The sequence below is a fragment of the Elgaria multicarinata genome, chromosome 8 (genome assembly GCF_023053635.1).
Source record: "Elgaria multicarinata webbii isolate HBS135686 ecotype San Diego chromosome 8, rElgMul1.1.pri, whole genome shotgun sequence".
Classification (NCBI taxonomy): domain Eukaryota; kingdom Metazoa; phylum Chordata; class Lepidosauria; order Squamata; family Anguidae; genus Elgaria; species Elgaria multicarinata.
Window position 1 is genome coordinate 114902415 of NC_086178.1, and position 27879 is coordinate 114930293.

The 27879-nt window shown below is 45.4% G+C and overlaps 1 protein-coding gene across 2 annotated transcripts in view; it reads right to left on the reverse strand.

Moving 5' to 3' along the window:
- Positions 1 to 728: 728 nt before the first annotated feature.
- NFKB2 (nuclear factor kappa B subunit 2) overlaps positions 729 to 27879 on the reverse strand; it is a 44804-nt gene continuing 17653 nt past the window's right edge. For both annotated transcript variants that reach the window (XM_063133213.1, XM_063133214.1), the window contains 15 exons: positions 23664 to 23768; positions 21180 to 21265; positions 19378 to 19516; positions 19167 to 19286; positions 16523 to 16732; positions 15053 to 15194; positions 13986 to 14100; positions 13228 to 13435; positions 7553 to 7722; positions 5058 to 5160; positions 3001 to 3218; positions 2553 to 2625; positions 2170 to 2342; positions 1960 to 2071; positions 729 to 1880 (listed from right to left, as the gene is read on the reverse strand). In XM_063133213.1, the coding sequence (XP_062989283.1) occupies positions 1744 to 1880; positions 1960 to 2071; positions 2170 to 2342; positions 2553 to 2625; positions 3001 to 3218; positions 5058 to 5160; positions 7553 to 7722; positions 13228 to 13435; positions 13986 to 14100; positions 15053 to 15194; positions 16523 to 16732; positions 19167 to 19286; positions 19378 to 19516; positions 21180 to 21265; positions 23664 to 23768 (2111 nt within the window). In that variant the 3' untranslated portion in view covers positions 729 to 1743. The remainder of the gene's footprint in view (positions 1881 to 1959; positions 2072 to 2169; positions 2343 to 2552; positions 2626 to 3000; positions 3219 to 5057; positions 5161 to 7552; positions 7723 to 13227; positions 13436 to 13985; positions 14101 to 15052; positions 15195 to 16522; positions 16733 to 19166; positions 19287 to 19377; positions 19517 to 21179; positions 21266 to 23663; positions 23769 to 27879) is intronic.

The window sequence follows — 27879 nt, forward strand, 5'->3', positions numbered from 1 at the left end:
GGGTATAAGCAAGCTGACATTCTGCAGACAGAGAAGGCCTGAGGGCTGCATATATGGCCAGTGTATTCCAGGGTTGTGGGTGGAAGGAGAGTGCCACTCCCAACTGCAAGGGGGCTGGCTGTTTCCAGCACTGACTCTCTGAATGTGTTGTTTTTTATTCTATTCTTGAATTGACTGTAAAAACAAAACCTAAAGAGCTCTGTACAGTTTTGTCCTTCACTTACTGAAGTAAAACCTTCTCAAGCACTTAGAGTGACCTGGTTCTCCCTCAAACCCTCCCTGTGCTATGGGTGGCAGCCCAAGGGCTAGAAGCAATTCCCATTGGTATCGTAAGCCAAGCTTAGTAGGCAGCCATTGCTACTACCTATTTCAAGCACAGAAAAGTCACAAAAAGGGGCATCCCGTGAGCAATATGGCCAGAACTACCACACCTTCCCACCCACTGACGTGGATACACAGAGATGTACTGTGACTTGTTTTGATCTGGCTTGAGGTGGTTTTTAGTAAGGAACAGGATAGGCTGCCCAGCAACCACCAGAGAAAGAAACTGAGGCAATGGAAAGGAACAGACAAGTTGCCTGTCCTCTTCAAGACACAAGAGATAGCTGCTCTATCTAGGACAAGTAAAAAAGTATGGTTGCCGTTCATAAGCTTTGTGCCTATTTCTTTTCATTCCTAGTCAAAAAAGGTTAAATTCTTTTAAACAAAATACCACATTGTGCAACAAATACATACAAAGTTGCATCATTTATTCCAGAAACAAAATTGGAAGTTTTCTGAGCAAAGGCATTTTAGCTTAGAAAACCCTGACAATAAACTAGCACTGATTCAGAACCGTTACCTCAAAGCTTGAGCTACTTTAAACAAAGGGGTGGTTAATGTTGTTCCCCATTGAGGAATTTACCATCACTGGGATTGCTATATACACAACAGTTTAAAAGTTCACACCCTCCCACATACTCGACAATAGAATTCACTTTTAAATAGGGAATGCAAATGTAAGCAGCTGGTTGAGGGCAGGACATGTGTGTCTCTTCATTTGTGAAAGGTAGCTACTGCTGTAACTATCTTTTTCAGGAAGGTAATTTGTCCACTAGACAAATTTGAGAGTAATGTTCAGACCGGCAATCTGCTGATAGTTGTTAAAATTGCATTTAAGGAACTAGTGAAAATCATCTGTCACACCGGTAGGGAACTGAATCCAAAATGCCATTACACAACTAGGCAATGGCCCTGTTCTAAGGGGTCTGAAATGCAGGTTGTTGGTCCCTCTTTACATGAGGGACCCAAGATAGCCTTCCTATGGCACAATCCTCCAAAAACAGTTTCAGGATTCTGCACCAAATTCCCAGGTGAAATGCTCAGTTCCACAAGGCAGGAAGGCAAAGGCACTGGGGAGCCTGGTAAGGGGTTTTCTTCCAGCAGCTCACAGGGAAGTAGCCGCCATGGCCCAGCAAGTCCTCACCATCACAGATGTTGTGGTTGATATACGGGAGCACAGGAAGAACGTTCCAGGTCGTGATCCAGCTGACAAGACATGCCAGAACGGGAGCAGCACAGCGTCATGCTTCTCTTATGCTTGGGCCCGGTCTGATGAAGGCAGGCTGAACTAACAGCCACAAAGTCCCCCTTTTTACAGACCCACCATTAAAACTGGAGCCAATCCAGGATCTGAGCGGCACGTGCCAGAAGTACCCTTCCCTACCCCCCAGTGTCAGCCAGGCTCTCCGGGCTGCTCTAGCATCAGTGCACTTGCTCCTGCTGGTTCTGAGGAAAGAGAGGAGGGGGCTCCAGCAAGGGGGCCAGCTGCAGCTTCTCTGGAACGTTTGTGGGCTCCTCTTCCACTGACTGACTCCCATAAGCACTGTCTTCCTTTAGCTCTGAGGCAGAGAGAGAAGGTCATCAGTAAAGCACCGCGTGACAGCCCTTCCCCACCCACCCCAGATTCGAAATATTTACCTGTACTTTGTAGCTGGACAAATGTTTCTGGGCGCTGCAGTAACTTCACTCCCTCGGCCAACCCCATGGAGTCAAGTGCCTCCAGGAGACTGCTAAGGCTGCCACCGGAAAGCTGGGCGGGGGGGGGGGGGGAGAGAATCACACGGCTGAGAGGAGCACCCTGGGAATGGGGTAAGAGTGGAAAGACACGGGGGGGGGGGATTTACTGACCTCATAGCTGAGCAGGAGCCTCCTGCTGGGAGAAGCTGTACCTTTGTAGGTCTCCACTAGGCTGCAGAGACCTAACCTCTTGGCCAATTCTGCCCAGTTTTCCCCTTGGCAGTCCCGGTTCAGGAGCTGCTCCAGGTTTTGGAGGGTGTCGCTACTCAGAGACAGGATGCCCCCTAACACATAAATTAACTGCATTACCTCTCTATAAATCGGAAACCGTGCCAGGCTCTGCCCTCCCTCAACCCCCCACTTCTGTCCAGCAGAGAAGCGTTGTGCTCTCTCCATGGCCAAAAGTCACCTGCCACACATCCAGCCCAAATCATAAACCATGGAGACAGAGCGATTCTTAACAGGACCCTAGGAGAACAGCAAAGTTCGCCCACCTTGCCTAGAAGCAGAAGCAGAGAGCTCTCTTTCAGGGCCTTGCAGTGAGGCATGCAGCAATATCTCCCGCACCTGGAGGGAAAGAAACCTTAGCTTTGTACACAATACACCACACCAGGAGACCATCTGCTAAAAAGGAGACCTTCCTACAGTGCACACCTGCTGCCATGCCACAAATGAGGTGCAAATAGGCTTGTGGAGAATTACCAGAAGCTACTATTAGAGGTAGATGATGACCGGAACGGTCTTAGGCCCAGGGTACATAGTCCATAGTCACTTAACATTCTCAAAAAGTCATAGGCTAGACAAGATTGGGAACCACCCAGGGAGCTTCGGCTATTGAGCGGTATAAAAATGCAATAAATAAATAAACATTACATAAGTCATGACACGTTCTACTTCTGCAACATTCCAGCTGAACGCACCCACCCTCCAAATGACACCTACCTTCAGGCTAGAAGTCAAGTCAAACGGGGTGTGTCCCCGGCACCGTTTTGGACCGAATGTGTCAGACTCCGCAACACCGCCTACAACGTGCTCATCAGAACATGCCTCTCCCAGCTCCATGACCCATTCATCCTCTTCCTGCTCCACTTCAGTGTCACTGCTTGGGTTGGATGAGCAAGCCAAGATAGGCTCATCGTTCTCACACAGAATATCTGCTCCTGTGGAAGGAGTTACAGAAAGATCAGCAAGAGTATTGCTGCAGGTGAGGCAAAGGAAAGGAGACTGGCCTGCAGGCCTTTTAGCAGGGCTAGAGGGCAGTTCCAGTTATGACACGACTCCTGTGACTGGGAGCAGGAGCCTAGGATGGCCAGGCACAAGGTTATGCTTTATGTCAGGGATGCTTTAAGGTGGAGTCCTGCATTGAGCAGCAGGTTGGACTTAATGGACTTATAGGCCCCTTCTAACTCTATTCTATGATTCTATGCACACAGAGCTGGAATCTTCCATTGGGCCTGTTTGTTGTCAATTCAGTAGAGCCCACCGGTTTAAAAGTCCGGTTTAAAAGTCTGGAATATTCCGTCAGTTCTGTCTTCATTTGAAATTGTCTCAATTCATTTCTTCAGTCATAGAATAGCAGAGTTGGAAGGGGCCTACAAGACCATCGAGTCCAACCCCCTGCTCAATGCAGGAATCCACCTTAAAGCATCCCTGACAGATGGTTGTCCAGCAGCCTCTTGAAGGCCTCTAGTGTGGGAGAGCCCACAACCTCCCTAGGTAACTGATTCCATTGTCATACTGCTCTAACAGTCAGGAATTTTTTCCTGATGTCCGGCCGGAATCTGGCTTCCTGTAACTTGAGCCCATTATTCCGTGTCCTGCACTCTGGGGAGATCGAGAAGAGATCCTGGGGCTCCTCTGTGTGACAACCTTTCAAGTATTTGAAGAGTGCTTTCATGCCTCCCCTTAATCTTCTCTTCAGGCTAAACATGCCCAGTTCTTTCAGTCTCTTTTCATAGGGCTTTGTTTCCAGACCCCTGATCATCCCGGCTGCCCTCATCTGAACACGCTGCAGTCCAACAGACGCAACATGTGCCTCATCTAGACATCTTTAATAAAACCTTTTGTTTTATGTCCAATGGTTTAAACAGAGTTTTACATCCACGCAACTTTATTTGGACATCCAGCGAAGCTCCAAGGCAGATTCACCCCACAGAGCCTCTCTTAAATCAAACCACGGCTGTCATTTTTGTTCTACCTTTCGAGACGGCTGGATGTGGCTCAATGATTCCCTCTACTACTAAGCCCTGATGCAAGCAAAATCTAAATAAGAGCCGAAGCAGCCACGGCTGAGTCCGAGATGACACCAGATGCAAGGAAGACCGAAAAAGAAACTAATCAAACTGGGCTTGAAAGCAAGGACAGCTAGGAGGAAATTTCTTCACAGTTCCTCCTTGCACATGTAGAAGAGGAGAAACCATAGATCCTAACATTTAAGATAGCGCATGGCACCAAAATCCAGATGGAGGAGAGGTCAGCTATATTTGCTGGGCTGAGCAGAAGATGTATACGTCCTGAGACATGTACCAGGCCCAAGACCCCTCTCTTGTGAACGCCAGTCCTTCCTGGAGGAGGAAATTGTGGCTACAGGCCCAGGGCACCACCTAGACTTGCAGCCCTGTGCTTGCAGCTCTCCACATGGATTGGGCGCACCTGGTATAAATCAGGAGCAGCATGCAGCTGTAATTTTTCTGCTACTCAGATGACCTAAGGCCACATGTTTTCTCATTTATACTTTGGGAAGCAGTAAGTATTTCACAGACAAAAGTGTGCATGTGCGTGAGTAAGAGAGCACAAATGGAAAGAAATATCCAGCAACACAGCAGGAGTTTCAGGTAATACATAGTTTCAAAACCGAAGCACGCTCGGGGAAGGGGTCAGCATGCAAGGAAGTGGCCCGTTCCACCACCTGTCCCCCATTTCTTCAGAAGCTAATCCGTTACTTTCCCTGAAAAAATCTTGAACCAAATTACCCAGGAGAGACTGGACAGATGAATTACCTGCTTTGATAAGCAATTTGGTCAGGATCGGGGAACCCATTCCTGCTGCCAAGTGAAGGGGTGTGTTCCCCGCAGATGTCTGGGCATTCACGTCAGCTCCCAGCTTGACAGAGAAAGGAGAGGGAGTGAATTGCATGCAAATACGTACAGGTAAAAGAGCCATCCCTTCCCATATATGTGCAGGGGGAGGAGGAGCACCCACTGGGTAAACCCAATGTAAAGCCTACTTTAAGTAGATCCATGGAAATGAATGGGATTTAAGTTAGTCATGACTCACCCAAGTCCCACTCATTTCAATGGTTCTACTTTGGGACTTACGTTGGATTTTACCCCGTGACTCCACACATGCCTTGAGTGTGGATGAAGATCGCAGAACTCTGAAAAAATAGATTTTCACTTTAAGCATACAGAGTAATTTGTTAGACCAGAACAAAGAAAGAAAAATTGATACAGATGTGGCTCATTTCTGCTTTCAGACACACATGACACTATCCCATGGTGGCTGGCAAGCGACAATGGGTAGATGGTTATGCAAACAACCTATTGTGCTCCCATTAGATGATCAGGCAAACAAGCCACACAGAGTAGTTTATTTCACACACACTTTGCCCTCCTGTAGTCCTCCTGCCCAGCCAGCCAGATATCCCAGCTTCCTTCGTGGTGGAAACAGAGGTTACATGAGAGCAGCAGAGCGGATGCTGCAGTTTCGGCTGCTCTTGCCAAGCAGCTCTGTAGGCGTTCTCCATAACCCCCGCTGCGCAACAGACAACATGCTAATCCCCCATAGGTAAAATAACAGTTATTGCAGAATGTAGATTCTCAGGGTAGGTTATTTGAGGGAAATAACCCACCGGGGGGGGGGGGATCCCACAGACAACATGCTAGCCCATTATGGGTTGTTCCGGATAATAAACCATCATGGGTTAATGTTGTTGTGTGAACCCAGTCAGAGAATGGGCCTCCTTCACAAGTCCCAGTTTCTTTCCTTCTGACTTTATGCTATTGTTGTCTAAATTGTCTGAATCCCAAATGCTCCTTCCCAAGAACTTCACAAAAAGACTTCTACTTAAAGAGAAGCCGTGCAATCAAAACACAAGTAGGCCATTTATACAAGTATATCTAATGTGCCTAATTATAATTGCAGAAAGTCACAATGGTACTTCCTGTACATTTTTTTCTCCTCAAGTGTAGCAGAGCGATATGAATAGGGTTGTTCTACCTCCAACAGACAGGGCCAGTCAAACTGGTAAAAAAAAAAAAACAAGGCCAGAAGCAACGAGAAGCAAATGCCAGGGGAAAAAAGTTAATCAGATTTGGAAGCAGAAGAAGCACAGCACACTGTTCGGTTAAACCAGAGAGGGGCAGATTGCACTAGGGGAAGGGGCTGGAAACCCATTTGTTGTTTGGAAAAAACTGAAAAAAATAAGTTTTTAGCTTTTGTTTAGCTGTGATTGCCATTTTTTTTAACTTCATCATGATTTATTTTCAGTTTTTAAAGTTACTTTGAGGACTTTTTGTGATGGAAAAGTAGCCCTTAAATATAAATAAGCAATGCATCGAAGCTAGAATGAAGATTCAGAGAAACTACTTATTTTACTTCCTGCCTCAAGGTTATTCTTTAGATTCTGTTTAGGCCTTGGCTTTCTTCTCCCTAAGTTTTGTTTGCCCCTTCTTCTCTCAGATCCATGATTGTCGTCAGATCTTTCTGTTCCATCTCTATTCTCACTAATGTTTCTCATAGATATTGGACCGCCATGCTTATTTGCTCTCTCCAGTAACCTTTTCCCCCAGTCTTCTCAGAAAGGTAAGAAGTTGGGCATTATCTTTGTTGGCTCATATTACTTTCTACCTGAGGAATGAGGATGACCGGGATGACTTCCTACTGCTGTAGCCCTCTTTCTGACACACAAGCAGGGTGTGGGGAATCTGTTTCTGGATGGGGCACAAGAATCTTGTCTAGGGGGTAAAGATTAATCTCCAAATCCCACAGCTGGGAACTGCATCCAGAGGAGTGCTGGGGCCTTGCTGCATGCTGAGCCCTGGCATCTCCTGGTAAAAGGGCCTCAGGGAGCAGAGCCAGGAAAACCACCTCTTTCTGCTTGAGACTCAAGACTCTTTGCCTGCCAAAAGCCATTACTAGCATAAGTGAAGGCAACTCACCCCCATATAAGGCAGCTTCATATGTTCAAGCACAGTGGCCCACCCAGCCAAGGTCTATGTTCAGAGCTTTACCTATCTGCTTGTTCCACAGCCTAAAGAGAGCGCCTTGACCAAATGGTCAGGGAACCGTGTCCAAACTCTGCTAGTGCATCTCTTCCCATTCCCACGCGAGTCAAAAGGTAGCAGTCACAGTCTCTACCTTGACTCCTTTCAAAGGCTGGAGTATCACTTGTTCATGGCACAGTGAACTCCCAGCACCTGCTCGGTTGTAGTTTCAGGCTGCAGAAACAAGAGTGCTCTCTCTATGGCCCATCAACAACCTCATCCATACGCACCTTCTTCATCAAGTATGTGGCCAGGTTAAGGTTATCCATCTCCACAGCTAGGTGTAAAGGTGTCCGTCCGCTCTGCCGCTCAGCTGCATTCACATCTGCTCCCTTCTCTACTAGCAGCTCAAGGCAGGCCAGCTTCTTGGACTTCACAGCAAGGTGCACAGGAAAGAGGCCTACGATAACAAATGTTGCCAATAATCGCCTCCCATCCTGTAGAACTTTTAAGGATGATTGGGAGACCCCTCTTGGCAGAGCACCCAAAATACCCAAATCAGGCTTACGGACTTCAAAGCCCAGGCATAATTAGCTTGGGCTCGCAGCACCAAGCACAAGAAAGGACGTAAACCCACTCTTCCCACACAAGAAGAGTCCTGCTGAATCAGACCAAAGATCCATCTAGTCCAGCATTCTGTTCAGGCAGTAGCCAGCCAGCTACGAATGAGAAACCCACAAGCAGACATGAGTGCAACACCATCCTGCTGCCCATGTTCCCCAGCAACTGATAATGGAGGTAACATTCAATTTTTGTTTGAACTGTTTAAAATTTATATAATTATATAAAAAAGAAGTCATTATTTTGACTCTTGATACTATTGTTGTCTGATTTAATTGTTAGAACTGATACACTGTTGTGTGCCTGTTGGCATTCCTTATCATTGGTTATTCCTTATCATTGGTTATTATCAACTTCAGCCTTTGTGTGTTTTGGTAACATGTAGCCACCAGGACTAGTAGCTATTGACTGCCTTATTCTCCCTGAATTTGTCTAATCAGTCAAATTGGTGGCGATCACTACATCTTGCGGTTGTGAATTCTATATTTTAACCATGCGCTGCGTGGAGTACTACCTTCAATTCCCCACTAATCAACATGGAATGATGTGGGTTCTAGTATCATGAGAAAGGGAGAAAAAGGTCTCACTATCCACTTTCTCGACCCCGGGCATAATTTTGTACACCTCTATCGTGTCTCCCCCACATGCCTTTTTTCTAAGCTAAACAGTCCCAGAATTTGTAACCATTCCCTATAGGGGAGTTGCTCCACCAGCCCCTTGATCGTTTTAGTTGCCCTTTTCTGCACTTTTTCCTACTCTACAATATTCTTTTTAAGGTGTGGTGAGCAGAACTATACTCAGTTTCCAAGTGTGGTGGCACTATAAATTTGCATAAGGCAGTATGATATTGCCAGTTTTATTTTTGATTCCTAATTATGCCTAACATGAAATGTACCTTTTTCGCAGCAGCCACACACTGGGTCAACATTTTCAGTGAGCTGTCCACCAGAACCTCAAGATTGCTTCCTTGGTCAGTAACCACTAACTCAGATCCCATCAGCTTATGTGTAAAATTGGGAATTTTTTTTGCCCCAACATCATTTTACATTTGTTTACATTGAACCACATTTGCCATTTTTATGCCTATTCTCCCAGTTTAGAGAGATCCTTTTGGAGTGCTTTGCAATGCTTTTTTTGTTTTAACCACCCTAAATAATTTGGTGTCATCAGCAAACTTGGACACTTTATTGCAAATTCCAGATCATTTATAAGCAAGTTGAAAAGCATTGGTCCTAATACAGATTCCTGTGGGATCTCACTATTTACATCCCTCCGTGAGAATTTACCATTTATTTCTGCTCTCGGTTCTTTAACTAGTTACTGCTCCATAACGGAACCTCTCCGCTAATTCAATGACAGCTAAGTTTGCTCAGGACCCTTTGGTGAGGGACTCTGGCGAATGGCTTTATGAAAAGCCCTTTGAAAGACCAAGAAAACACTCAATCTACCACATCACTCCTGCCCACAGGTTTATTTACTCTCTCAAAGAACTCTAAATTAAAGTTAGTGAGACAGGACTTATCTTTGCAGAACCCATTTTGAATTTTTTTCAACAGGCTTGTCCCTCTATATGCTTACTAATTTGATCTTTAATACTGCTTTCAATCAATTTATCTGGAATAGTAATTAAGCTAACTGGCCTGTAATTTCCTGGGTCCCCCCTGGATGCCTTCATAAAAATTGGCATTATCCTGCCCATTCTCTAGTCCTCTAGTACAGAGCATGATCTTAGCGACATGTTACATATTTTTGTTAGAAGATCAGTAGTTTCACATTTGAGTTCTTTCAAGTACTCTAGCATGGATACCATCTGGGCCCAGTTATTTATCAGCATTCAATTCATTAATAAAGTTGAGAACTTCATCATTTGTCACCACTATTTGCCTCAGTTCCTCTGACTCCCTTCCTGAAAACATCCATTCAGGCAGAGGTATCTGTTCTACACCTTCTGCAATGAAAACAGATGAAAAGGATTCATTCAGCTTCTCCACAATCTCCTTATCCTCCTTTAACTCTATTGTCATCCGGCAGTCCAACTGCTTCCCTAGCTGGTTTCCTGCTTCTGATATATTTAAATAATTCTTTATTGTTGGCCTTGATGTTGTTAGTGATAGGATCCTCATAATGCTTTTTAACATTTATCATCTGCTTGCATTTCCTTTGTGCAAAATTGTGCTTCTTTTTGTTCCCTTCATTTAGGCAGAACTTCCATTTTCTGAAGGAAGACTTATTTTCTTTAATAACTTCCTTGACACTGTCCTTTAACCATGCTAGTACCTCTTTGACTTGGTGCACTCTTTCCTAACCAGTAGTATAAATTCTAGTGGACCTCCTATTATTGTGGTTGCTCTTTTGAAGTCAAAAGCAGCTTCCTCTTCTGAAGTCAAATAGACCGCTATGGCAAATTTTGCACTTAAATATATATGAAATCTACTAGCACTGTTGTCAGCATTTCTAACTGGTTCGAAAACATTCACATCACTTGCTAGGTCCCGGACAGCACCACTTAGGATTAAGTCCAAGGTTGCCTCCCCTCTCGTCAGTTCCATGGCCAACTATTCTAGAGCACAATAATTTAAGGCATCTTGAAATGTAACCTCTTTGACTGAAACGTGCATTTATCCAGTCAATGTGGGGTAACTGAAGTCACCCATTATTACAATATTTCCTCGTTTGGATGCTTCTCTGGTTTTATTTTCCATCTCCGATCACCCTGAACATTCTAACTGTCTGGAGGACAACAGCATGTCTCTATTACTAAATTATTTTAAGAGCCTGGTATTGTCACCCACAGTGCATATATGTTGGAGCATGCCCCTTCCTGGTTTTCTAGTCTGCTTGACCCCCTTTGTGCCCCCTTTGACATAGAGAAAAAAACATCTCCTCCATAACGTCCTTCCTACAGAGTTTATATCCAGAGATGACCATATCCCACTCGTTCACTCCATTCCACAAGGTTTCCATTATCCCCAATATATTGAGGTGTTCCTTTATAACCAGCTACTCTAACTCTCCCATCTTGGCTCAGAGGCTTCTAGCATTAGCATAGAAACACCTACATACAGTGCCCCTCCCCCAATGTCTCTGACATGTGCATCTTCTGCTATGAACTTTAGGCCTCTTTGACTGGCTATCATTTCACCATATTCTCATGCCCTGTTTCCTCCCTGTCTCCGTTTGGGCAATCAGAAATGTTTTCACCATCATCCTCTAGGGCTGATTTAATCCAAACTGGATGCTTTATGGCTCCTGTCAGCTTTCCCCCACGGTTCAGTTTAAAAGCTGCACTAGTTTAAAACCTTTTGTTTAATATTAAGAGCCAGCAGTCTGGTTCAAGTGCAGCCTGTCCCTCTCGTACAGTTTTGGCACTTCTCAAAATGTTCCCCAGTGCCTATAAAATCTGAAACCCTCCTCCCTACACCGCAACCTCATCCATGCTTTGAGACTCCTCAGCTTTGCCTGTCTAGCTGGCCCTGCACGTAGAACAAGTAGCATTTCATTTCAAAATCCTACCAGGCAATTTAAATTTGGCTCCGAGGACCTCACAACTACCTTTCCCCAAGTCACTGGTACCAACATAGACCACAATCACTAATTCCACCCCAGCACTATCTACAAAGCTAGCTAGATGGAACATAATATCCTCAACCTTCACACCAGACGGACAATTTACTATGCAGTCTACACACCCATCACAGATCCTATGTCTAATGATCAAATTTCCCATTATCACAACCACCCCCTTGCCCCCTAGCAAGAGGATATTTGTTCATCTTCAGAGGAATCAGTCCCTTCTCAAGGATCATCTCCCTCTTCAGAGGAATGATGTCCTCCTTCTTCCCCAAGCCCCCATTCTCTCTGGCAACAGAGGAGCTATCACCCAAGGATTAGGGTACAGTTAATAGGTCCCCGAAGATCTCATCCACAAACCTCACTACCTCTCTCAGCTTCTCCAGGTGGAGAAGTTGTTCCATGTAATTAGCCATGTCTTCTGTCCAGCTGGCCGTTAGTCACACACATGGCACTCAGTACAATCCACTGGACAGCCCTCGCACCCCTGCTGGCTTTATTTTTTTTTTTTTTTTTTTTATTTAAGTATTTTTATGCCGCCATTCAGCCAAAAAAGGCTCTCATGGCGGCTTACAAAAGTATTTCTTGACAGTCTTATATAACTTCATTACTGGTTTTATTGTCATTATTTGGCTTGTTTACATGTAAAACTAAGTTATTTACTAAGATAAGGCAGGGGACTTTCAGAATTCTTTTTATTTACAGTTATTTATTAAGAGAAGGTGGGGAAGGGTCAACTGCCCTGGCCTCCTCACTCTGTTGCTAAACTCACATGGGAGCTTTATTTATTTATTACATTTATATACTGCCCCATAGCGGAAGCTCTCTGGGCCATTTACAAAGGTGCTTAACTCATGTGTGCACTAAAATAGTTTTTACTTTGATGCTTTGTCAGTGGGGCTGAGATGCTTCATCACTGGGGCTCGTGTTCTGTGAGCTGGGCTCTCCCACAAATCTGCCTCCTTATAGCTCTAGCTAGCTTGCCCCAACTGCTGGTGCAGCCAACCAGATTAGAGGGGGCCTCCTTTAAAAAGCAAAGAAGGGTGTGGGTCAACTACTGGTCTGCACTAGCTTCCTATGAGTGGAAATCTAGGTCAGTTGAGCCCCATGGAACTGAGATTTTCTATTCAGGGGAGAGGACAATAGTCAATGGATCATTAGACAATGGGTAGGTGATTAAGGAAAGATGTGATTTGAGCCCCATTGGGAATGCAAGCAGCTTAGTCACTGAATGTGGCTAACTCTGCACTTTTTAAATTTATGGGGTGTTTTTTTTTTTTAAAGCTAAATAAAAAGCTGAACTGTAAAAATGTAATAAATTAATAAATAAATAAACTCTCAAACTTGGGATGAGTCAATCTCTGAACTTAAGTTTATGAGCTACTGTATTAGACTTAAAACCTGAGCTTATACTCAGCCCAAACTACAGCTAGCCTACACTTCTTGATTTTAAGCAGACACTTGCGCTTTGTCAATACAGAGCTATGTGATACTTTCCATACTTGGGTGTAGTCTACGTATGTGGTTGAAGTTCTCTGCAACCACACCAAGGAATCGCTGTTATTGCACGGCTGCAAAAGAACTCTTAGGTTTCTGCTGGATTTGCCCACTGGGATTTAGCGTTTGTAAGAGGGTTACCCTTATGGGATTTAGCTTCCTTTGCCTTGTTTTGGCTTCAGCGGATGATGCATGAATTTAAATGAATTTTAAATTATTACCTGAGAAAATTTAATAAATAAACTGAGGACTTTCCTACCATCCTCACACCACTCACCGAGATAGTTAGGTGTCTCAAGAAGGTGAAGAGTGTGGGAGCCCAGGTAGCAGAGAAGGGTCTTCAGCATCTCCTCCTCATCCAGCTGCAGAGCCAGGTGCACAACTGAGTTGCCATAGCGATCCAATAGAGTGGGATCAGCACCAGCCTGCAGCAAGAACGCAGCCACCCTGGGCTGATAGGTGATCACAGCCAGGTGCAAAGGTGTCTGAGGAGAGAAGGAGAATCGCCTAGCTCTATCAAAAGAAGAGGACATGCAATCACGCAGATGCCATAGCCACGCTAGCACTGCTGCTAGCCTTATAGGCTACCCTAACGCCACCTGAATAAGGAAGTGCAAGAAGGTTCTTGCTTTAGGATGCCAGGTTCAGCGCTCTGCCTCTCTGATTAAGCCAAGATCAGACGGAGAGACAGCGCCTGGTGCCAATGGGCCACAGCTGATTCACGGAAGCTCAGATGGAAGCAGCCCAAGTGGTTGTTCACCAAATCTATTCTCCGGGTTTCAAGAAGAAATGGGAACCCGTTCATTTTTATCACTTAGTCATGGAGCTGAGTTCCAACTCCATGGGGTAGGACCGATTCACTGTTAAGCCCAAGGAAAAGTCTGTGCAAGACCCCTGCCAGATTAGAACCCTGAGAGCCCAAAGCCATAGCAGTATAGTGACACAAACCCCCGCCCCCACCCCTAGGTCTAGGAAGACTAGAAAGATGGAGATGGGAGGGCTGTAATCATGCCCTGTGCGCAGTGTCTACTATACCTGCTGCAAATGATTGGCGATGTTGATGATCTGTTGATTTGGGATGCTGATGGCTACTTGGACCAGCTGTGCTATCACAGCTGTCTGCTCATGGATGATAGCCAGGTGCAAAGGCCTGTGGAAATAAACGAGGCCAAGAACTTAAGAGCAGAGAGATAAAGCCTACAGTTTCTGTGATCAGTTGCAGGCAACAATGGCGCTGAACAAACAGAAGTGGGAGTCTAATCATTATAATCTAAGTATGTCACCAATTCTTATTTCTTTCTCTCCTCCAACGTGTCAGAAAGATCCCAAAATCTCCCTATATTTGGGCCTTTTTCCAGTTGAAAGCATAATAGCAGAGTACAAGGTTAAGATAAGTCAGCCTGTGGTAAAAACAATAGGGGGGAAGCAAGTGCTACTGTGAGAAACTCTGAAGCTGAGAGCACAGAAGAAAGAGCACTCTCTCAACCCAGCAGCAGAGCACCAGCCAGGCCTCAGCTACAGTCCTGGGTTCAACATGGTTCTCATCATCTAAAAATATGCACAAAATTCAGGGGAAAACAAAAATGCTCATGTTTGCCCAAAACATGAGAAAGTCTGAAGAAAATGTGCACACTTAAGCAACAGAAACCAAAGACAGATGAACGGGAGCAGCCTTTATCAGAAGTATCTTAAAAACTGTCCAAAAATTAGAGAAATTGTCCAAAAATTGGACATCATCAGAAAAGTGATTTTGGTCAGAAACCAGGAAATGCTTCCCAACTTTAAGGGAGAGAGAATATATCGCACAAGCAGGTAATGGAATCCCCTTCCATGAGCAGTTTTAAAAGAGGGTTTGATGTCAGGGAATCCTGCCACTGCATTGGTGTTTTTTCCAATCTCAGAGGCACAGAGATTTGTAGAGATCTCCAGCCTAATACCACCCTGCAGACCCCCACCCCCGCCTTCAGAAGAAAGCTGAAAGCAGACTGGCGGTCATCTCCCCGCCCTGTTACACAGAAGGTGTCGGAGGACGCCTCTCTCCCCATGACAACGAGTGCCAAAGAGAGTCCACACGACACCTGTGCTTCCCAAAGCAGACTCACGTATCTCCATTCTCATCCTGAGAAGCTGCAAGGTGTCGCTGCACAGCCAACAGCATCCGTGGGTCAGCAGTGACTGCGTAGTCCAGAAGCGCCTGGGCACTGCGCCGAGCAACCATAAGCATCCACGAGCTGCACTCCTGAGCTACACGGCCGGAAAAAGGGCAACACATCAACACAATCCCTGTGAGTGCAAAACTGCTCTTCTTTGGCTTCGTCTCTGGCTCGCCGGCCCATTCTGAGGCCTTCTCACACACCAGATGGGGAATGAGCTCTTCGGATGGCATGAAGCAGGGAACTGAGCATGCCCTTGTCTGTCCTACATGGTACTTGCTTACTGGTTTGGAATTTAGAGTTTAGAGACTGCCAAGCAAGGGATTTGAAATATATTATTAAGAGAAAAAAATCTGGTGATAGGTCTGAATGCAAATCATGGATAGCATTATGAATCACAGGCAAGAGACAGGCACAGGCCCAAACATGCTGCTCCCTCCTGCTCTGTTCCAATTGCCAGGCTCTCTGAGTCAGGGATGTGCCTGCCCAGGGCCAGCGTCAAGGGCAGGCCCGGCCGGGCACGTGCTGAGGGCCCACACATCAGTAGGGGCCCACTGACAAGAGCCCCCTGGCGTTGCTCCTCCTCTTCACCATGGCACCCTGTTTGTTCACCTGCCTCTTGCTCTGGGCCCAGGCAATGGTGGTGAGGAGGGAGGAGCAATAGATGGCACCATGTGCTTGTTCACGGCCTGTCAAGCAGGCAAGTGGTAGTAATGATGAAAAAAAGGATCAGCAGCAGCTGGTGACAATGCTGGTGGGATTCACTGAGGGAGGGGACCCTTCCTGCCCAAGGGCCCCTCAAAAACCTGAGGCCAAGGCTGTGGTTGCCCCTTTAATTACTGCTCTTATCAGTCAATAGTATTGTTTAAAAAGGTAAGGATAGACTTCTGAAAACGGACACACACACACACACCCTTAAACCTTGAACAAAAATACCTTCCAACCCGTCCACCTATTTCTCATTGCATGTACTAGTTGCCAAATTGGACAGGTTTGCACAGACTGTTGCTGATCTACGAACAAGAACTACTAGACTCACCCAGAGCACAGGAACTAAATGTTACAAATCTGCTATCCTGAAAACCTGTTGTCATTCAAAGGATGTGAAAATAAACAATCTATATTTTGGCTACTCTTATATGAAAGTTCAACTAAAAACCCTTGGGGCTTAGAGGACTAAAAGAGTAAACGTGCATGCATGCAAAATTCCTGCAAAGTAGTATCATGGGTTTTGCTACCTAGAGTGGGAGGGAGATTGGGCCATTGTAACCACTGCTGTATATGCCTCCACTTCATATTACATGATACAAGGGGTGGCTGAGGACAGTAACCCTGTATGGCGCTCTTAACCACACAGGCTGGCTCCAAGGGGCCTTCCACTTCCATACCACTTCAGATGCACGGCCTCCTCAGCCATACCATGCTGTAGCAGCTCTAGATAATCTTTTTCCTCCATGGAGATCTGGTTCCCATCTTCTGAGAGTTGGTGCTCGCTGTCTTCCAGCCTGGCACTTCTAGGCATCTGGATACCTCTCCCTCCTTGGTAGCTGCCCATCGGATGGGTGCCAGGCAGGTAGATGCTGCTGTTGTAAGAAGAACTGTATCCCGAAGAATGCCAGGGATTCCCAGCTGGAGAACACAAGGAAAACAAATGCATCCATCTTAGTGTATGAATTAAGACGAGACCTTCTAGCTGTTCTAGCAAGTTCTAAAAAGCCAGCTCTATCGACAGAACCATACCTTGGTAGGGTGACAAAATAAACAGTCCACTTAGTCAAGGCACTGCGACAACTCCCATGCTGGAAACAGGTTGGCAGAATCACCACATGCTTTCAGCCACAATACTTGAAACTTGTATCACTCAGTTTATTTTAGGCTGGTCATTCACATGTCACGTAGTTGCAAATGGTGACTAGACCTTCGCTATGTGACAAATTCAGGACCCCTGATCTGCAGCACATTCCTCTTTAAATATAAAAACAAAATCAACTGGATGTGCTCAATTCAGTGGCTACCGAACTTGGTCAATTATCAAATGAACTACTTATTTATTTTTATCGCAGAAGCCTCTTGGTCTGCTATTTTTGTTATCATTTTTGTTTTGAAAATTAAAGTAATGGCTCCGTCGGTGGATGGTCTGTGCTCAGGAGTACTTCAGCCTTTGGAAGGAGAACTTCTCCTGAGTCATAGAGAAATGTGTTAAACGAATTGCAATTAGCTGTTTGCATTTGCTGCAGAAACTGCAGTTACCTCAAGAGCAACAATTTGTGTTTAAGGATAAGCATGTTTACCTTCCCCTTGCCTGAGAGAGTTATGCATACCACTGCAAGCTATTTGTAATGATTCCATTCCATTATCCATATCTTCACATTGCTTTCAGCGGCAATATGATTGGCTTTTAGTCAGAGGAAGAATTATTTCCTTATTAATCAGAGAAGCAGCATGCTTCCTGTATTCAGCAACCACCCTTCCATCCACGGCTTCGGGGAGTCCTTCTACAATTACACCAAAGCACCCATACAAATGCTCTCTGGTCTGGCTCTTAGCCCATGCAGATACAATGTTCGTCACATTAGACAAGACATGAGTAAATCCTAAAGGGTGTCCAATTGGTTAAGTGGAGCTAGGGAAGCTATAAAAAGAAGACAACTGCCTATATAGATATGGAAGCTTTGCTAAGATGAAAGTAATAAAAGCACCAACTCTGGCAAAACATATGCAAGCTGACAATATGGCAAATCAAAAGGAATGAGGGAAAGACAGTGGGGGCCCTTGGGTGACAAAGGTGTAAAGGGAGGAGGTGGGAAAATCATGGAACAGCTAAGCAAACCCCTTTGCAGCACAAGTCCACAAATGAACTATTATTATTTTGTGGGGGGGTGCACTAGAGATGTATCATAATAAAGAATTAAGGCCGCAAGCCTATGCACACTTATCTAGGAGCAAACTTCACTTAACATCTGAATTACGTTTAAGTATGCTAAGATTGGGCTACAAAGTTGAGAAACAAGAGCCAAATTTAAAAACAAAACAGGCGGCATTTGCCCAAGAGTCCCAGTGGTGGCACCAACAGGAGTGTCAGTGCTCAAAGCACCACTCGCCAGCTCAGGCTCCCACCCAAGAGGATCCAGCCTTAAGTTACAGAGCAGAGGGCTGGATAAGGGTCATCTTAAGGAACATTAATAGAATCCTCAAATTCTATTATCTGCTGTTTAACAGATCAATATCAGGCTCACTTATCTCTAGTTCACCAAAGGAATTTCCTCAAGAAGCAGATATACACTCATGCAGCTCCTCAACTGCCAGTTCCCCGCCCCCGCGATCAATCCACTTTTATCATACCTATTACACAATCTACTCTCATCCAATCATATTGATATACCATCAATACCATCTGAGAGAGATTAGTTACCTCCTTAAGTGCCCACCAATTCTTCCAATTAAGATGGATAATGGGTGAAAATACCAACCCTTCATCCATTCCTATGATAAAGTGCTCAGGAAGGGGAGAGGGAGATTTGGGGGGGGGGAGTTGTTGGAATATAGAGAGGGAGCGATTCAGAGCAGGGGAAATTATAAATCTGGCTACACTGAAAGATGAATAACAACACTAAAACCAGTCCCCTGTGTCAACAGTGAAGTTGGGGACATCCTCAAAAGTTCCGGACTTCAAGCACAAGAACTGGTGCACTGAGCAGAAGTGACTGCTATGCAGGAAGAAGAGACCCTTACCCACTTACCCCTGGGATTCCCATTCAAGACTTCAGATGAAGCTTTCACAGAACTTGTAGCCACTCCAGGCTTTCTCCGTGCAACCACCAAGACTAAAAATTAGTGGTTTCTTTGGGTTTGTTTTACAAGAAAGCTTAATTTTCCAGGATTTTGTAGGAATTAATAGATTCTACACTCTTCTGCAAAACTATTATGCAGCTTAGCAATAAAGTCTCAGAACTCAAATTTAAAGTAGCATAAGATTAAGCAATTCAAGAAGAAGAAGATCATCACCACAAACAAACAAGGAGTCCAAGCCCACACAGCATCCTCCAAGGGGAAGAACATTTACCTCCGCCAGAACCAAATCCTCCACCTCCACCACCAGCACCTCCCATGGGTGCGCCACCCCCAAAGTGCTGAGGGAACTGAGGCAAAGTCTTCTTGCGTTTCCTTTCCACTTCTTCCTTATCTGCAGCAAAGAATACAAAAGCGTCATCAACGAGAGGCCCTGCCATGCTGTGAAACAACAGAAGTAGCACATCACCTGGAGTGCCTTGTACCTTCCACCACTGGGTAGTAGGTAAACTGCTTGGAGTCACTCACGTCACCCCCTCGCTTGCGTTTCAGCTGGAGGAACACAGTGACCGGACGGTCTATCTTGGTCTTGTGGTAGGGCGGTGTGCGGAACACAATGGCATACTGCAGGGACACAAGGCATGGGAGGTGAGTCATAACACACTGCCAGGGTCACCCCTCAAGCATTCTGTCCCCTTTGCTAATCCAGGATGTGGCAAGTGCTGTATGGTCTGTCTCTTGCCCTCTGAACAAGCCACAACTCTCATTTTAATCCACGTGGTTAAAAAAATTGTTTGTCAAAATACTAACAATTTCAAACATTACAAACATTTTAAAACATAAAATATTTAAAGTGTATATACAAAAAAACTTGGTCAAAGGCTAGGCAGTAGAAATTGGGCCCATCAGTATTGTGGGGAAGCTTTTGAGAACAAGGCATTTTTAACATGCCAGCTGCCAAGGCCGGAGCCTGGTGAGCTCTGGAGCAGGGAACTCTTAAGAGTCAGGGGCACCAACACCCAAGAGCCCCCATCATTCTCACCTCTGAAAACGAAGGGACATGGAGTAGGACCATCCCACCAGTCAAATGTGGAAGAACGGGAGGTAAATGTAGGAACAGGGTTCAATAGAGCCCCCCTTCCCTGCTCATAGAACCATGGAGTTTTGCACAGACTTTAGATTCTGAACAGTTTTAGAGAGCAGCCCTGCATAAACAACACAGCTATCACCTAAGAGGGAAGTGGCCAAAACGTGGGCAAAAGTGCCTGGGTCACGGTAGCTGAGGCAGGGTGGCAGCCAACTCTTATCTTGCCTGGATTCAATTTCAAAGGTTTTCAGCTTCTAATGGAGCCCAGGCACAGATTTAAGGAGCTTACTACTGCTCCTGGGTTAGATGAGAATGAAAAAGAGTTGGGCATCATAAATGTATTGGTAACAGTGAATCCCAAATTGGCACAGCATCTCCCCTTGCGTCTGCCTACAGAAAATAAAAAATATTACAAACAAGGTATATCCTTGTGAGGCAGAGCAGCTGCCATCCAATTCACCCCTTCTGAAGCTTACCAGCCAGGTAGGAGCAGAACCGCCACAATGTGGTGCCCCCAATAGCTCAAGAGGATTTACTCTATTGAATGGCACTGATGAGCCCAGAAGAATATAGGTCAGTTTCTGTTCCAAACCTTGGCTGAGTCCCAACGGATCAATGGTCTACCAGGGATAAGGTGAGGCAATTTTGAAAACCATCAGTATCTATCAGTGTTCAAGGGCAGATTATTTTCATTGGTCCCCCATTCCTGGGGGAAGCAGACCCTACGAAGGGTAACAAGGGCAACGTAGATATGTGCTTTCAACACAGTTCTCCATTCTCATGGCCAGAGCAAAACATGCGAAGCACATATCATGCAATATGTGGGGCCACTAAGAAAATAATTGGGGAAAACAATTGCTTTGCATGAAGGCCATGGGGTCCAGAGCTCCACCTGAGGAAGAAGGCCTCAAAAAACGAATGTTGAAGCCCCCAAGAGTTAAGAAGTCTAGGGAACCTCAATACCAGTCCCAGAATGAACCATCCAGGTGGGCGGAGTACTACAGATTTTTTCTCATTTTCCCTTGATAGATGGAACCATTCAAAATATCCAGTGCAGGTGATGGTGTTTGATGGCAGCCCACATGGGCAATAAAGAATGTTACACTACAGAAAGTGAAAAAGCTGAAAACTTCGTATTACTGATCTTTGATTTGAACCCAAATCCAAGTCCTACCCTGACTCTCGTCACTGAACAAATACCTGTTTGTGCACATCTGTGGGGGAGAAATCCCCAAAGGCCTGCCAGCCATTCTCATCGTCTTCATAAAATCGCACCTCAATATCGTCTAGAGGAGGAGGAAAGATACTTGCCATGAAAACATCAGTACTGTCTCATGTCACATGAGCTTCCAAACCCATATTGAACTCATCTAAAGATTTCCTCCACCCACTTCTCTCTTCCTCTTTCATATGACTATGCTGTTGGGGTGATCAGTGTAAGCAATCCACTCACCACCACCCTCGCCCTGCTACACAACCAAAGCCCATTCATTCAAATGTATTATCAGTCCTTATTTTAGCTCTGAACCACAGCTCACTCTAGCTTTCAGAAGCCCACCACATTCTGAAGTAGCCAGAGCGATTCACTCCCATTACTTCCTTCTGATCCAGTATCCACTCTGGAACCACAGCCCAAAACCGAACTTCCAAGGCAGACTTGATATCTGACAATCTCATTTGACTGGGAGAGATTCTCCCATTACATAAAAAGTGAGGGGTGCCTCTTTTCTTTCCTATGCCTTCCCATTAGAGGCAGCCACAATTTGGAAAAGGATATTGTGCAAGATAAAAAATTCACTTTAAAAAAGGAGACTTTGAACCATCAAACGTCCTCACAGACGTCCCCTCATCCAACTCCACCCACCTACGCACTTTCCCAGGCTATTTTCAGCCTTTGCCGCCGCCTCTGCACGATTCCCTTTGCACCTTTGAAGAGGCCTCATTTAAAAGTACCTCGGGAAATACTGCCTATATAACTCATTTTTCTGGAGCAAACCTGCTCAAGAACAAAACAAAACTACAGGACACATGGTTACCATTCAGAATATACCAAGAGGAAGGAGGACACAATAATCCAAGAAGGAAAGGAAAGTCACTGGTACAACATCCTGCTCGGCATTTTGTCTGCATTCAAATGTCTGAATAATGTTTAACAGCGGCGCAAGGTACCCAACTCTTAAGACTCACTGGGCCTGTTCAGACAACATGCTAAGCCATGTTTAGGCCACTAACACTTTTGCAGCAAATGGTTAGTGAGCACATTTGAATTTTAAGATGCCTTTTAATCATAGAATCATAGAATCATAGAATAGCAGAGTTGGAAGGGGCCTACAAGGCCATCGAGTCCAACCCCCTGCTCAATGCAGGAATCCACCCTAAAGCATCCCTGACAGATGGTTGTCCAGCTGCCTCTTGAATGCCTCTAGTGTGGGAGAGCCCACAACCTCCCTAGGTACTGTGCTGCTTTTAATAATGTATTAGTTTTAAATGTTTTAATCAATTCTGTGTATTTTATGGCATTTGTGTTGTACCCCGCCTCGATCCAGAGGGAGAGGCAGGTAACAAGTATTTTTATTATTATTATTATTATTATTATTATTATTATTATTATTACTACTACTACTACTACTACTACTACTACAACTACTACTGTGGTTATGTAACCACCATGGTCAGGAATGGTTCACACGACCCACTAAGTTGTAAAGTGATGGATGTTGGGACAAAAAAACCCAGCTTCAAGTATAACCTGATGGGAACTGAGCTAGCGGTGACTGACCAAGAACAAGATTTTGGGGTTGTGGCGGAAAAGCTCAATGAAAATGTCAACCCAGTGTACAGCCACTGTCAAGAAGACAAACCCCATGTTAGACATTATTAGGAAAGGGACTGAGAAGAATACAAACCTATGGTGCTGTGACCACGCTTAGAATACTGTGTACTGTTCTGGTCACCACACCTTAAAAAAGATATTATAGAGCTAGATATTATAGAGCTGGAAAAAGTTAAGAAAAGGGCAACTAAAATGATCAAGGACCTGGAGCATCTCCCCTATGAGGGAAGGTTACAACAGCTGGGATTGTTCAGCTTGGAAAAAAGGAGGCTGAGGGGAGACCTGATAGAAATTATGCATAGTGTGGAGAATGTGGATAGGGGTCATCTCATGAGGCTGATTGGTGGGCGATTCAGGACAAATAAAAGGAAATACTTCTTCACACAGCACATAGTTAAACTATGGAATTCACTACCACAAGATCTAGTGACGGCTATCAATTTGGATGGCTTTAAAAGGGGGCTGGATAAATTCCTTGAGAAAGCTATTAATGGCTACTAGCTCTGATGGCTATGTGCTACCTCCAGTATCAGAGGCAGAAAGCCTATATATACCAGTTGCTGGGGAACATGGATGGGAGGGTGATATTGCACTGTGTCCTGCTTGTGCATCCCTGGTCAAAAACTGATTGGCCACTGTGAAAGGAGTGCTGGACTAGATGGACCCTCAGTCTGATCCAGCCTGGCTCTTATGTCCTTATGTCAGGGCTCAAAATGCTTAACTACCATGGCTTAACATGTCGTCTGAACTGGGTCATTACAGGTATAATAAAGTCTGAGGTGCAACACTGCTGCCACTCCCCAAAACACACATAAATGAAAGAGGGGAACAGGGCTAGAGATAATGCTCACCTTTCTGAACTTTATCACACAGCAAATAAACTTCATCCCCACCTCGCACTGAGCCAGCTGTCTTATCCATCCGGGAGATCTTTAAGTTGGAAGCTCCAGGAGACTCTAGAACAAAGACAATCCAGTGCTGCGTAAATGAGATGCAGGTGTCTGGAACCATCAACTTGAGTCCTCTGGCACACACAGAGTATTCAGGGAAGGGGCTGGGTATCAGCTTGTGCCAGGCTTTAAAGAGATTCAGAAACAAGAAGGATCTCTCTCATTACCTACAAGTGTCAGTTCTCTGCAATGCATAGGGACCTTGGTGTGGGCCTAATTTTACTCCTCAACCAGAAAGATTTGTGGCCATGGCTAGCCACCTGGTTTCTCGGACACATACCCCTTTCTTCTCATCCATGTGGGAACAAATGATGTCGCCAAGCAGAGCTACGAAGAAATCATTTCAGACTTTGAAGCTCTGGGAAGGAAACTGAAGAACTTTGGGGCCCAGGTAGTTTTCTCATCCATCCTCCCGGTTCTTGGAAGAGGATTAGAAAGGGAAAGAAAAATACTCTGGATGAACGACTGGCTACGAAGGTGGTGCCGACATGAGAGTTTTGGATTCTGGGACCATGGGCTACGCTACTTGGAACATGGACTGCTGGCAAGATGGGTTGCACCTCACAAGGGCTGGAAAGAATGTGTTCGGCCACAGCATGAAGAACTTGATCAGGAGGGCTTTAAACTGAATCTTACAGGGGCGGGAGACGTAAACCTCAAGGCAACAAGGGATGGAGGCCAAGGCACCACAGTACAGAGAACAGCTCCAATAGTGCCCCAAAATAGTGTCTGCAACAATGTAGGAACAAAGCCACACTATAAAACACACGGTCTTCGATGCCTATATACTAATGCCCAGAGCATGGGAAACAAAAACAGAATGAACTTGAACTCTTATTACATGAAGGCAAATATGACTTGATAGGTATAACTGAAACTTGTTGGGATGACTCCCATGTCTGGAATATAGCAATTGAAGGATATAACTTGTTCAAAAAGAACAGAAGAAATAGAAAGGGAGGTGGAGTTGCGCTATATGTTAAAAATACCTATCCCTGCACAGAAATACAGGCGGATCAGACTGGGAGCCCCGTCAAGAGCATCTGGATTAAAATAAATGGGGCAAGGAATAAAAAGAACATGATAATCGGAGTCTACTACCGACCACCCAATCAAGGAGAAGACGAGGATGAAACTTTTGAGAAACAAATTGCCAGTGTTTCAAGGAAGTGTGATGTAGTAGTGATGGGGGACTTCAATTATCCTGATATCTGTTGGGAGACCAATACTGCCAAAAGCGCCCCTTCCAAGAAATTCCCTGACATGTGTGGGTGATAACTTTCTCCTACAGAAAGTGGAGGAAGGAAATGCAGATTGCTTACCTGTAACTGTAGTTCTTCAAGTGGTCATCTATGCATTCACACATATGGGCTCTGCACCTGCGCAGAGACCTGAACCGGAACCTACTATAGCTTAGGGACACGTTTTTGGTGGGAACCCCTCCCCCATGCTACTGCGCATCTCCCTGGGGTTCCTGCCCTTACCTCAGTTTACAGGAGTCCAACATTGTGCCCCCATAAACATGAGTGTATACTAAATAAAGTAAAGTTGTACATTTAATTGTGTCATTTGTAAATTTCACACCACCAAGTGGGGATGGTGGGTGGGTTGTGTGAATGCATAGATGACCACTCGAAGAACTACAGTTACAGGTAAGCAACCTGCATTTTTTCATCGTGGTCTCTATGCATCACACATATGGGCGAGTAGCAAGCTTGGAGGTGGGCTGGTGTATTACTTTAAAACTTCCGAGAGCACCATCCTTCCAAATGAACAGTCTTGCCTGGAGCGGGTGTCTAAGCTGTAATGCTTGACAAATGTGGATGGAGTGGACCACGTTGCGGCCCTGCAAACGTCCCGAAGTGGAACACCCCTGTTGAAAGCCACAGATGTTGCCATCGCCCTGGCAGAATGAGCTGTCACAGGCAGTTGTAGCTCTAGCTTGGATATAGAGTAGGCAAGTTCAATTGTCTCTACAATCCAGCGTGACAATCGCTGAGATGATACTGGGAGTCCCTTATAAGGCTCTCCATAACATACAAACAACTGTTTGGTTTTCCTGAAATTGTCAGTTCTTGCCCTATAAAAAGCAAGAGCTCTCCTAACGTCCAACATGTGCAGTGATGCATCTGCAGGTGTTGTAGGATTTGGAAAAAATGCTGGTAACACAATCTCTTGAGACAAATGGAAGGGTGTTACCATCTTAGGTAGGAAAGCAGGGTCTGTACGTAAAACAACCTTATCACTATGAAATGTAGTGTAGAGAGCATCTATCCTTAGAGCCCTGAGCTCACATGCCCGCCTTGCCAAAGTTATGGCAACCAAGAACGCAGTCTTGAAAGTCAAAAGTCTTAAGTCTGTTGTAGCCATGGGCTCAAACGGTTTACTTATCAGCGCATGCAAAACAACTGATAAGCTCCAGGATGGAATGATGTTCCTAATTGTTGGTATAGTATTTTTAGTCCTTTTAAAAAAGCCTTTGATGTAGGGTGAGTGAAAGGTGAGAACCCTTCCACACCCTTGTGAGAGGCTGCAATAGCGGCTAAGTGCACTCTGATGGAAGAGAGTTTTAGTCCAGTTCGGTATAATGAGAGTAGGTACTCAAGAATTGTTGAAATGGGAGAAGTCTCTGCTGCCTGATTCCTTTCTGAGGCAAATTTAAGGAATCTTCGCCACTTCGCCGCGTAGGATTTCCTTGTTGAAGGCTTTCGAGATGCTATCAAGATATTCTCTACTGTTAATTGTACGGTACGGGAGGGTGTGATGTTATCCTCCACGCCGTCATCTTGAACGTCGATAGGTCCGTGTGTCTAACCCTGCCCTGGTGTCGAGACAAGAGTTTCGGTACCGATGGTAGTCTGATGTAGTCCCCTCTCGACAGTCGAAGAGCGTGAGGGAACCAAGGCTGTCGAGGCCACCAAGGAGCGATTAAAATGCAATCCGCTCTGTCTGTTTGTATCTTGGCTATGACCTTCGTCAGGAGTGGGAAGGGGGGGGAGATGTAGAGCAAGTCCCATGTCCACGTTCTTGTGAAAGCGTCCTAGCGATTTCCTTCCTCTTCCTGCTCTGCTGCAGAATCTGGTACAGATTGTGTTTTCTGCGGTGGCAAAGGCATCGACAGCAGGGCAGCCACAGTACTGAAAGAGATCTTCTCTTACTTCGGTATCGAGCTCCCATTCGTGGTCGACGTGGAAGGACCTGCTGAGGGAGTCCGCTACAATGTTCTCCTTGCCCGCTACGTGGATCGCAGTCAGGTAAGTTTTCCTTATTATGCACCAGTTCCAAATTCTGAGTGCAGATCGGGTCAAGGGATGTGACCTCGTTCCACCTTGTTTGTTTATATAGCAGACTACGGTGGTATTGTCCGTCGCGATCAGGATGTTTTTGCCTTCGATGATCTGAGCAAAGGTCTTTAGTGCATTTTCCACTGCTAGGAGTTCCAGATGATTGATATGCTCCTCTTTCTGTCGAGGAGGCCATCGGCCCTGGGCGGTGAAGGAGTTGCAGTGAGCTCCCCATCCGATCAGAGAGGCATCGGTTGTGATAGTCACCGACGGCGCCTCTTGTTGAAAAGGAACTCCCTCTAGGTGGTTTTCCATTGAGAGCCACCATCTCAAGGACGCTCGTACCTGCCTTGGTATCGAGAGGTAAGTTCTGTGGGCGTTGTGCCGAAGGTCGAACATCTTTAAAAACCAGCCTTGAAGGACCCTCATTCACAGTTTTGCTAATCTGATGACAGCGGTGGTCGCTGCCATCAAACCTAGCAATCTTTGGATTGTCCATGCCGAGGGCCTTGTTTGGGTTTCGGCATCGAGAATTAGATCCCGAAGAGTCCTTGCTCTTGTTATAGGGAGGTATGCTCTTCCGTCCCGAGACGATAGAGTCACTCCTATAAAGTCTATTGTACGTTGAGGAGTCAGTATGGACTTTTCCTCGTTGACCCATAGTCCTAAAGAGTCTAAAAGGTCGAGCGTCGTAACTATGTTCTTCTGTAGCGTATGGCTGTTCTCCGCCACCAGAAGCCAGTCGTCTATATATGGATATATGTGAATTTCCTTCCGTCGTAGATGTGCGCATACAACAGCCATCACCTTCGTGAAGACCCTTGGTACCGTCG